Genomic DNA, 12,389 nt, shown 5'->3' with positions numbered 1-12,389 from the left:
ACTGATTTGCCTGAAATTGATTAATGATTTTGTGGGGAACAAGAACTAATATTCATTTTAATCAATGAACTTCTTCAAGAATGTTTGGACTATAAAGTGATTATAGAGTAATGTTTGGTCCCCACAATCCAAATACCAATGATGTATTAAAACAGTTTTTCAATAACAGCTATCCAGTCAGTGCCTCGCATTTATCAACCAGTGCCTGATTTCAGCAGATTCTAGTAAAGCCAGAGGATTCAGGCAGCTGCTTGGATTTTGTAGCAATGGAATTTTATTCTTATTTGCAAGGTGACTTGGTGATTGTTATAGTTTCGGATCTCAGATCTCCACTGTGTCAAATAGAAATGATCAAAGTTCTAGATGACATCCCTCCTATAGTGAAAAAACATCTTCTTTCTTCTGAATCCCTGATTGGAGGTAGGGAGGATCTCCTGTTTAAATAGATCAAATAGTGGGTGGGCAGTTCCTCTGCAGGCAGTCTCTCCCAGGGCCCAATAGACATCCCCTTCATTAGAATGAGAATGGGTTTCTTTGTAACTTTCAACTGTGTGTTTTAGCTGACCTGAGACCTGTGGTCCCTCACAACTGCTTCTGAATCATTTATGGCCATTTCTATGCCACCCACACTTCAGATATGCCAATTACTTGCAGTCTCCTGAACTCCTGTAGGCTTTGTTTTTGCATGTTTAATTCTGTTCTCACTCTCCACATTCATCCATGTGGCTAATTTATTTCATCTTTTGTGACTCAACTCAGGTCACCCTTTTCTGGAGTTGCTCTGTATTTCCCCCCAAGTCTGCACTGGATGGTCCCCTGCTGTGCCCCCATAATCCCCTGAACTGCTCTCTGCCAAGTCACTCAATCAACACTCCTATTGATTTACCAGTCCACCCATAAGATGTTACATCCCCATAGGAAAGGGACCAGGTCTTTGTACCTACAGCCCATGTATAGCACCCAGGCAGAGTAGTGTGTCATAAACGTACTGCCTGGCCAAATGAATGAATGAGTGATTAAATACACATCAGGTCATCTTTAACTTAGCAAAGTAGGCTTTTATATATTCTAAACAATGGAAATTTCTTATCACTGTACTATATTCTTTACATATATTTATATAAAATATGTTCTTTATGTATTTTAAACAATGGGAATTTCTTATCGCTGTACTGTATCCTAGCTCAACTACCTGTTTCTTCTGTCATTTACTGAGGATATAGCTTGCAATTTCCCCACAATTGTAAAGCATGTTGTGCCTAGAACTCATCACAGTACCCCAGATCTGCACAAGAGGTTGGGCACCTCCCTCCTAGTGATCTAAGCTCTTCATTTTCACTAAATATCCCCATTTTTCTCTAGAATTCATTGTGCTGGCAAAGGCAGGCCCAGGCTCTAAGCTTCTGTTCATGCACACTTGCAGATAACTCAGAATCTCTGCAGAGAAAAGATACACTCATGTGAAAAGGATTGGAGGCCAGGCTACAAGTTCATGTGTATATAAGAAGGCGCTGGGGTGAGGTATGATTCGGAATGACGGTGGTGTAGACAGTCCACATCCCAGAGTGGGGAGAGAAGCCTTCCTAGAGAGGAGGCCTTGGGAAATATAGGCTTAAGCAATTTGGAGGGAGTAGAGGAGCCCTGGCAAGAGACATTTTCGACAGAGAAAACAGCTAAGCAAATGCCTGCTGGCCAAGGTGTGGTCCCCGGGTTTAAAGGAATGTGAGAGATTGGAATTGACTTCATTATGAAGGACTTGCAGATTTATATTTAAGAGTTTTACCTTTGTGTGGTGTTAGTTTTAGGGAAGATCAGAGACCTTTTAATAAAAGAAGTGTGGCATTGGGTGGGGTTGATGGGGAGCATCAGGAAAGATAGGAGGCTGCAAAAGTCCAGGCACAAATCACATATTCAATAAGTGCCCTTTTAAGGCCACTCATCATGGGCAAAACGGTCATGCTTCTGAAAACCAGAAGCAACTCTCTGCACATCGGAGGACTCAAGTGTGCAGATGACAGGGACCATAGAGGTCAGCACAGAAAGCACTGGAGAGAGTGACAGACAGGAGAATGAGGCTGACCCCAAGTCGGTCGGGAGGTTGAGGACGCAGGGCTTGCTCTCCAAGGAGAAGGGACATGCCCACTCAATGCTGGTGGGAAGTAGCTAGGGGATGCACATCCAGACACAGGGCGAGGTGAGGGCAAAAGCAGGTGTGGAGGGCAGTCCAGAATGGCCTCTATCTCTTCAGCAGAGTGGACAGAAAGCCTTTTTGCATGAGCACTTGGAGGAACTGAAGGGTAGTGATGCAGAGCAGCCAGTTTGGGGAGTAGCTAGGGAGATCCTGAGTCAGGAGAGAAAACAGGACAACTCAGCAGAAGCAAGACAGAGGGGCTGGCAGGGGGCACATGGGTGGTTGCCTAGTTTGCTTCTGCTGAGGTCAGAGACTTGAGGGGTTTTGCAAAGCTGGATGTGCTATATTATTTCACCTCTGAACCCTGGGGGAGTAGGACTAGAGAATGACTATAAGCCTCCTTGCTAGTCCCTGAGCACTCAGCCATTTCCCCAGGCCTCTTTCTTCAGGGTGTGGCCGCCTCATAGTCTAGACCTGACCCTACATTCCCTTGACCCAGATCAGACTTCTTGTCCCCATCCAGAGGGATGGCCTGGGGCTGATGACAACTTCTAGCAGATCTTCAGGACCAAGAATGGATGGGGCCTGAGTACTCCAGGGTAGAGTGGGCTGGGGGTGTAACCTTCAGGAGTGGAATGGTGACCCTTTCCCTTGCTTTCTTTCAGGAACACAATGAGTTCAACTCCTCCATGGCCAGGAGTCAGACCAACACAGCAAGGATTGATGGGCTGCGGCCTGGCATGGTTTATGTGGTCCAGGTGCGCGCCCGCACCGTTGCTGGCTATGGCAAGTTCAGCGGCAAGATGTGCTTCCAGACTCTGACGGATGGTAAGGGTGGAAGAGGGCAGTGGCAGAATCCCAGGCAGGCAGTGTGGGAAAAGAAGTAGCCCCAAAGATGCCGCACTAGCCAAAAGGACAATCTCCAACTGGATTCCAATAGACTTCCCTTCAAATGGTTTGCCTCCCAGTAGAGCCATGTAGATTTTTCAGAAGTCTGGCTCATTTCTCTCCCAACATCTGATTGGCTTTGCCTTTGAAGGTCTCTTGCCATGTGTAATCTTGCATTTCAGCAATGAGGCTCATACCTGTCTCATGGGGCCCGTGTGCCCTCTTGCCTCTGTACCGAAGTCTGGATGCCTCGGCTTCACCCTCATGGCCACTTCACTCCTCCATGCTTGTTGTCTGAAAGCTGAGCTCATGGCCCAGTTTCATGAGCTGAGGTCTTCAGGGAGGAAAGGGAAAGACAAAATGTTGGATATGGCAGTCTCATGTACCTGGGATCTCAGAAATTTGAAGCAACTTCACATGTGACCCCCAGTATGTCCTGCTCAGATGTCTCCAGATAGTACAGCCAAGATGTCCTCAAGGCCAGAAAGTCTACCACCATAAATATACCTCTACCTTTGGGTTTTATTAGTGCCCTATAATATCTATCTTCCCCAGTCCTCTGAGACTACCCCTCTCAATAGTTCTGAAAAATCTGATTTCCTAATAGCCTCAGCATTGTTCTTGAGTGTATCTATCTGACTGTGCCTACTACTGTCTCTCTTAACTAGCCATTTACAGTAGTTTATGTACTCACTTGTGTATCTGCCTACCTACCTATATATCTATATTTATTATTCACTGATGAGCTGTTTCCTGATAGTATTCCAAATGTCAGTCTATTCCTGACTCCCCAAATTGAAAGCTTTCCATTTTTCCTTCGTTAATTAAATTATACATAAAACAGTCTGTCCTTTTATAGCATTTTATTTTAGGCCAATGCTGTTAGACTGGGTGTTTGATAGGGCTTGAGATCTTATCTTGATGCACATTGCATTTTTCTTAAACAATTTTGAAATTAATTGGAGACATTTGAAATCAGGTAGTTTTTTTTAATACAAATCGGGATGTTGATGTTCTTGTGAAAAAATTGTAAGAGAAGCCAATGCTGGTGGACACTCTGGAGAGAGGACCTTGCCTTAAAACTGAGAGGCAGCTGTGTCCATATGGTGCCCACCGCTTCCCAGTGTTTCTAACCTGGATGCTTTAATGTTAACTGCATGGCCCCTGTAAGATTGGAGTTTGCAACCTATTTTGAGTTTGTTTGAGGTGAACTTTCTGCCCTATTTTGAGGATGGTGAAGTGGGGTAGAGAGGTGAGCCAGTTCATTCAGATTAATAATGCTGGTGGAATGAAAGGAACACAGACTGTCTTCTTTTTTCCTTAAGGACTCTGTCCCCCTCTTTGCACCTCACTTACTGTCTAGATTTATAGGCACTCTGACATCAGCAGCAACACAGGATTAAAAGCCCAAAACTCAAAATGCTCTGAGTGCTGGTCTCTTGGCAATTCTACTAGACAAATCAAGAAGTAAAACATTTCTCCCAAGAAGGCTATTTATTTTACATTTGGCAGTTAAGTTTTGCAAACCCAAGAGGGGCTGGATATAAGAGAGTTCTGGTAAGTGGCCAAATTTGGGAGTATTTATCTTAATGACTGAGGTTCACACATGGGTAGTAATTGTGTTCGCTGGGGCAGCTGGCCTGTCTGCAGAATGAAGGTAGTCAGAAGGCCGATCGATGATAGGCTCATTGGGGCAGGGAGGACCTGAGGAACCCCACCCAGAGTCAATAGCCACACTCTGGGCTGGTGACCTCCACATAGGGCAGACACACTATGGTCCTGGGCTGCTCTTAGCTACACCGTTCTGATCTTTGACTTAGCTGCCTAATTTTAAAAAAATCGTTTAAGTTTCATATTACCTTATGAAGTTTTTAATTTATAAAGACATTGTTAAAAATGCTTCATTGTGGTTCCCTGTGTATTTTTTGTTGCCAAATTTATGTCTTAAACACATATATTACAGAAAGCTCTCAGCTGAGGGCAACTGAAAGTTTACCTTCAGTCTTTAAAACCCTAGAGAGTGGGAGGCATCAAGAACCAACATCCTTGTTCTTAGAAATCTTTCTCCGCCCACATGGTTGAAGGAGAGTTCAACTATCAAAGAGCAGACATCCTGCTCTTCACCCAGAGGTTCTGATTCAGTAGATCTGAAAAGGGGTCAGAAATAGTCATGTTTGACAGCCAGGCTCAGGTAATTATGATAGCTCATGGGGAACCTCACTTTAAGTATTGCCGGCCAGGCATGGTGGCTCAGGCCTGTAATCCCAGCACTTTGGGAAGCTGAGGCAGGTAGATCACTTGAGGTCAGGAGTTCAAGACCAGCCTGGCCAACATGGTGAAACCTCATCGCTACTAAAAATATAAAAATTACCCAGGTGTGGTGGCACACGCCTGTAATCCCAGCTACTCAGGAGGCTGAGGCAGGAGAATCACTTGAACCCGAGAGGCGGAGGTTGCAGTGAGCTGAAATTGTGCCACTGCACTCCAGCCTGGGTGACAGGGCGAGACTCTGTCTCTTGAAAAGGATAAATTTGCCAAGTTTAGTAAATTAAAATATGGGATACTCAATTAAATTTGAATTTCAGACAAATAAAAATAATGTCTTAGTGTAAGTATCTCCCATGGAATTTTTGAGGCATATGTATACTAAAACCTAATTCATTATTTACCAGAAATTCAAATGTGATTGGCAGTCCTGCATTTGTATTTGCTGTAGCTGGCAACCCTAATTGTAATTCAACATAAATAGCTTGATTTTCATATGCCTAGGTCTTTAATGTTAGGTAATAGTTCTTTAACACCAGTGAAAGCATAACCAGGACAATAATAATACTAGCCAGCTGGGCCAAATGATTTGTATAGATTAAAGAAAAGAGATTTCGTATTTAGGACACCCGTGATAGGGCAGACATGGTGAAGTGTGCTTCATGTGATTTGATTTTTTTCAACAGATAAGTCTGAGAGTCAGAAAGACTAATCATGTGTCCAATATCACAAAGCTTACACATGGCAACACCAAGATTTAGATGAGCTCCGTCTGCCTCTATGACCCATAGGCTTCCCATTCCACTGCATAATTCAGCATGGTTCTAACATTTGGCAGAAGCCTCGATCATTTTCTTCTTGAGTAGGAACTTAAGAGTGCTGGGCCATTCATTTCTCAGGCATTTCTTCATCCTCCTCAGTGCCTGGAGTGGTGCTGGCTGACTGCGGATACTCTAAATATCTGCTCAATGAATCTGTTGACTGTGTAGCATTTCACAGCTTCATGCTTTAGAAGATATTTCAGCAGTGGTTTTCATTTAGATAAGTCCCTTTCATTTGATTATCCTTAACATGGCTGACAGTCCTTTGAGAGACCTTCCAATTGAGGGGATATAGATTGGGAGTCATCTCTGCTTCAGAAACAAATGTCATCACCTTAGTTCCGAGATTCTGTCATGGCTGTTTTGTTTTCATTGTTCTTTGTTTTGGGTTGCTTTTGTTTATTTATAACTTAAAAATTGCTCTTTGTTTTGGTTGGACTCAGAGCTCTGACACATAGAAACCATCGTGTGTGTGTGTGTGTGTGTGTGTGTGTGTGTGTGTGTGTGTGTTTGTGTGTGTGTTTAGATTATGTCTTTGGTATCATGCACTGAGCATCAGCTGTTTGCAGAAGATATATGGGGAGGATTTTTTTTTCCCATTTATTTATTTTATTGCATTTTAGGTTTTGGGGTACATGTGAAGAACATGCAAAATTGTTGCATAGGAACACACGTGTCAGTGTGATCTGCTGCCTTCCTCTATGGGGAGGATTCTAATGCCTCTTTCTCACCTAGATGATTACAAGTCAGAACTGAGGGAGCAGCTGCCCCTGATTGCTGGCTCAGCAGCAGCCGGGGTTGTGTTCGTTGTGTCCTTGGTGGCCATCTCCATCGTCTGCAGCAGGTAGGTCCTCCACTCTTGCTGGCTCTCCTTGGACTCAGGAAGCCCCTCTCCATTGCCCCTTCCCAGGCTGTGTGGATCAAATAGGGTCTGACCATTCATGACCACAATCATCACTCCATCTCAATCCAAGAGCAGCCTAGAATTCTTTAGATATTTATTCAGCTGGGAAAAAATTCATATGAGAGCTGGGCAAGGCTATGAGTAAACAGCATCCATCCTCAAACCTCATTTTAGCCAAGACTTTTAGCCGCCCTTACACACAATGGCTTTTCAGAGTGACAGTTACAAAATTGCATTTGACCCACTGGAGCATCAAGCCTTTGCACAACCCATCCTCCAGTTAGGGAACTCAGGCTCTTGACAGCCAACAAGAGAGAGGCAGGCTGGCAGGAGAGAAGATGAGGAGGAAAGGGAAACTCTGAGTCTGCAGAAGAGCTGGCCCCGAAAGTCTTGTGATTTTTTAATACTGCTGCTACTGTCTTCAGTGGCTAGCCCAGATTCTGCCATGCAAAGCCCTGTAGCTGGATCCCTCCCAAGCAGTTCCGCAATGTAGCTTAAGTGCTGATGGACATCCTCTTCACCTCTGCCCTCATCAGCTCTGCCTTCTGAATGGGGTCCCATAGCCCCGCCAGGCTTCTGTAAGACGTTGACTTAAAAGCAGACCCATCTGCCCACAGGAGTGAGTGGTAGTCAACCAGAGCTCTAACTGCAGCAGGAAGGCTGAAGTGAGAGTTGCCCAGTCCCCAATCCTGGGAGATGCCCAGGGTGAGCCCCCATCTGGACTGGGGTCTAGATGGAGGTACCTGGAACAGAGTGATGGATATGCCTCATGGCTGAGAGAGCCCCTCTTTGTATCTGCAGGAAACGGGCTTATAGCAAAGAGGCTGTGTACAGCGATAAGCTCCAGCATTACAGCACAGGCCGAGGTAAGTAGAAAGCAGACACCCACTGTCTGACCCCGTGGGCCACTGAGCCAAGTGGGCTAGGGCTCAGAGCTCTTTTTATAGCCAGACTGGCTAGTCCCAGTGGCAAGTTCCCTCCCAGCCCCCAGTGCGTTGGCCGCCTTCCTGCAGGTCCCCAGGGGCAACAAGGCTGCCCTCCCATCTGCTGTCTACCTATTGTGGGGTCTCATTGGATGCCTGGTGGGTAGATTATTGTCTGCATTGATAAGCCCATATAGGAATGCAAGGAAAAGATTGAGTTTAGCAATTCAATGAATCCTGAAATCAGACTCAGTGGGAAAAGATGGAGGGTTCTCTATTAACATCTTCTGCCTTATCTTACCCAATGCAGAGGCTGGGGACTGTGTTAACCAAATTCACGGATAAGCCAGAGAACATGAATGTAGGAATTAAAAAGATAGCAGAGCCCAAGAGGCCAAAGTGCTGGGATATCTCCCGAGGGTTTTCCTTTAAGCAGTACCTTTAAAAGTTTTTCTCACTCATAATCCTCCTCTGCTCTCTTTTATAAACCTATATTTGCAATATTTTTGTAACTAAAATTTCTTTTTGCCAATGTGCAACATAAAGTTCTCTGTCAGACCTGTTTTCTCATCTGTACAGTCACAACATTGCAGCATCTGAGAAAGGTCCATGAGGTCAGTTGGGCCACTTTCCTGCCTCCAGAGAGCAGAATTCTCAGATCCTTACAGCAGACACATTCTGTTTCTAAATAACTCCTTTTGAATTTGACAGATGCCCTCAGAAATCTGTCCTAGCGCTTTGTGCTATGCTCTGTCAAGGCTTCCTCTGTAAGCCTCATCTCACCTGAATCCCCTTGTTGCCATGTAAGGCCCATGCTTCCTGTTCTCTCAGTAGTAAGCATGGAAAACAGATCTCCCAGGTACCCCACACACTAAGCCTGCCTCCACAGGGGGGTTCTTCTGGGAGCAAACAAGGACTCCAAAGCCAAAGTTCTCATGGATCCAATTGCTTCTTCTCCAAAGTTACCCAAGGTGCAGAAGTGATGTCTGGATGTCCCAGCAGCAGCTGTACCATGAAGGAGCTTGTGTTCTAATGTGGCTGGTGCTGACTCCGGCTGTACAAAGGGCACTTCGTAGATATGGCTTTCAATCTAAGATCAAGACCCTGCTAAGGGTTTGCAGAGGCCCAAGCTCCTGGCAGCTGGGCTGCTGCCCAGGGCACTTATTGCTGAAGGGAGCTGTGAGTTCTGCATTGGCTTGGGCACTGCTGCTCTCCCACGATGGCCCAGGGCAGTCCCCACCATCAGCAGCCCACATGGGGCCCCTCTAAGGCCACAGGCACAGCTCCTACTCCATTCAGAGCTCTGTTTGTTCCTCTTTCTTTCTCTCCCCAGGCCACTCTAAGCCTCCATTGTCACTGATTTTGGAAGGATCAACCCTACTGCATTATCTTTCCTTTCCTGTGGCCTGACTCTGTGCATTGCTGCATAATCTACAAGATGCTTCTACTTATGTTGGCCTGTGCATCAGTTCTTCCAGGCAGGGCCTTACCTTCCTCAGCAGGAAAACGGACTTTCCTTGTACCTGTGATTCTCAAGTGATAGTGCACCCACCAGGGTGCGTCAGTATTTCCTCAAGGGTGACCATCGTCTCCCTGCTTCCCTGCCTCTGTGTCAGGATCCTGACATTGCCTCCCTGACCCTTGCCCAGGGCTGACTTCTTTTCACCATGAGCCACTGTAAGGTTCATTTCAGATCTGGCATCCTGTGAATGCTGTGGATGAAATGTTTAGAGATGGTGATGCAGCCTGAAAGCAGAGCCAGGGCCACAAGGACGCAAAATTAGGTTCAAAAGGAGGACTCTCACTTTGAAGTCTAGAGATATCCAAAGATGCATTAGGATGCCTTAGGTGGGAACTCCCTTTCTAAAATTGTGCAAGCTAAGTCTTGGCTTCACCCCCTGGGTGGGGTACAGAGGGTCTCTGAACATCAAGCGGGGTGAAACTTTGTGTGCTTTCAGCTGCTGCAACCTGAGATCTGGCTGTTCTGCTTTCGAGGAGTAGCTATGCCAGGCCATCACATGGTGCCCATGTGCACAAAGGCATGCTTCCAAAATGCTCACAGCCACCTTTTGGGGGACTCTGTCACCTGTCAGGCCAAAAGAGGAAGGTTTTACTGGTTCCTGAGATCCATAGAAAAACCAGTCCTCAGTCTACAGTAATAGTGGCCTTGCTGGAACAAGAGAGGGCAGCCGAAGGAACATTCCTGACCAGCTGCAGAGCTGCCATTCCTGGGACTCAGGATGGATGCAGGGATTTTTGTGGGTCTAGGTTCACTCCCCTGGCTTCCTTAGATATTTGTCCTCTTTTTAATTCAGTTTGCTTTTTATAAATCTTGTCCTTTCCCTCAATTCATAACTATTCTCTTCTGATCTGATCTTGGACACCTGGCTCCTCTTTCCATACAAGTTGGAAACTTGAACTCAGCCTCAGGCGTTGAATTGCATTTGTGCATTTATTCCTGTGAACATCCATCTCCCTGACTAAAGTTGGAGAATCATGGTCAAAGGAGTGTAGAGCTGGCAGATGGCTCAGCACACATAGAAGGGGAAACTGAAGGCTCTGATGAAGGGAGGGCCTGGTCAAAAAGTGGGTAAGGGTAGAAGTAATGGGTTAGGGTACTCCCTGCATTGGGAGTTTTACTTTGGTAGCTCTCTTAAACTCACTGAACCTTCGCAACCACTCTAAAAGAAAGGAATTCATCTAGGAAGGTTAAATGACTTATCTAGGGCACATGGCTAAGTAACAGAGGCAGACTGTACACCCTCTAAGCCCGGCTACAGAGCCCCTGCTCGTTCCACAGCCTCATGATGAGCAGCAGCTCCAGGACTAATCCCAGCGGTCCAAGTTGGTGTTTTGTGGCTCCCTACTTTGAATCCCACTGCTGGAGGCAGAAAGATTGATAATGTCTGATCTGAATATGTGCATGTAACTATACCTGGACCACCCACATGTATGAACTTCCGGGGGATGCAGACAGCAATATGGAGCTCTGAGATCTTCCTAACTGAGGAGTAACCAGCGGCTCCCCAGCTTGTTCATTAGTGCCTGAGAGAGCCCTTGCCTCTCTTCCCTGCAGGCAGGGTGCAGGATACTAGAGAGGCTGGCAGCCCCTCCCCTCCCAGACCTTCCTTTCAAACTGATGCAAAAGCTGAAGAATAAATGAGAGAAATGTTTGCAAACAGAAAACCTTCTCTAGCTAGTTGAGACATGGCAGATCTGGTAAATTTGAGAACATAATGTGGCTTCTAGGGCACTGGTTTATGTTCCTCCTCAGAGCCTGGAGCACAGTGAACAGGAATGTAAAGAGAATTTGGATTTGGGTGGAAAGAGACTAGCTGGAAGGCAGGCTGGAAGAGAAGACATGCTGGGTGTGGTGCTGGATGCTCTTCATCTGAGCCTATCGTGCATGTTCAAGGGTGGGAGGCTGGGGATGTGGCTTTCCGAGTCCTGGAAGAGGCAGAGAGACAGTTTGTTCTCATGGTTTTTGGGGGCCAGTTCTCAGTAGGTGCTGGCTGGCTAACAATTGCCAGGATGAGATGATTTAGGTAGTCCAGGTGGCCACCTGGATGATCTAGGTGGGCAAAAATAAGTTTGGGAATCTATCTTGAAAAAAGTTCCAGTTGATCCTACATTTGGGAAATGCTAAAAGGTATTTACAGGGCCTGAAGTTACCACATACTTTATAGAGGTTGGCACCTCCCTGATTTCTTGATTTCTGAGTTGGGTGGAATGTGTAGGGGTAGGGAGAAGGGAAGATGAGAGCTTGTTAAGGGGTCAAGGGTCAAGGGCTTTCAGAAAGCGGCCCTGACAGACTCACGTCCCTGTGTTGGCACTGCAGATAACATTATAGCACAACTGTTGGTAAACTTTGGGAAAAGCACAAACAAATGGGGTATATGCCTAAAGACTTTAGATTGTCAAACACCCTAATTTTCACATAGGGTAAGGGGTAGAGCACAGGGATTACAGAACAGGAGTCTGAACTTGATCCCTGCCAAACATTTGGGGAGATGATTAAGCAGATGGGTTCTGGGCATTTAAACTTGAATTCAGTGATCTTTGGGAAGCCCCAAAGATTCATTAAGAAAAATAATAGGAGGGCCTCATCTAATTTACCAGGGTTATACCTTTAGTAAATTTAAGAGGAATTGCAGATGGATTGAATTTTTATTTTGGTAAAAATATTTTATAATCTCCTAAGGGAAAACATTTTTAAGTGGATACAGAGCTTATCTTCCTACCAAAAGAAAGTAGCCAGAAAGGAAGTCCCTAGTGTTATTTTAGTCCTTGTCCTCTTCAATCTCTTGTTTGTTTGATTGTTTTTTAAATTCATGACTCAGGTGCAAGCATAGGGAAGCTTATTGAGTGTGTAGGTAACAGTTGGAGAGCATAACTAACACCACAGAAGATGAATCAAAATTCAGAACTATCCAACAGCTTTGAATGCTAATTTGAAA

General features: G+C 45.5%; 1 protein-coding gene across 1 annotated transcript in view; it reads left to right on the top strand.

Moving 5' to 3' along the window:
• EPHB1 (EPH receptor B1) overlaps positions 1-12,389 on the top strand; it is a 436,567-nt gene that overhangs the window by 343,907 nt on the left and 80,271 nt on the right. Inside the window, exons 7-9 of the mRNA XM_017501026.2 lie at positions 2,797-2,959; positions 6,841-6,949; positions 7,811-7,875. Coding sequence (XP_017356515.1) covers positions 2,797-2,959; positions 6,841-6,949; positions 7,811-7,875 — 337 coding nt within the window. The remainder of the gene's footprint in view (positions 1-2,796; positions 2,960-6,840; positions 6,950-7,810; positions 7,876-12,389) is intronic.

Source organism: Cebus imitator, unplaced genomic scaffold (genome assembly GCF_001604975.1).
Source record: "Cebus imitator isolate Cc_AM_T3 unplaced genomic scaffold, Cebus_imitator-1.0 Scaffold277, whole genome shotgun sequence".
In the NCBI taxonomy this organism is placed as follows: domain Eukaryota; kingdom Metazoa; phylum Chordata; class Mammalia; order Primates; family Cebidae; genus Cebus; species Cebus imitator.
Note: the sequence above shows the minus strand (reverse complement) of the source record. Positions and strands in the feature narration are given on the sequence as shown.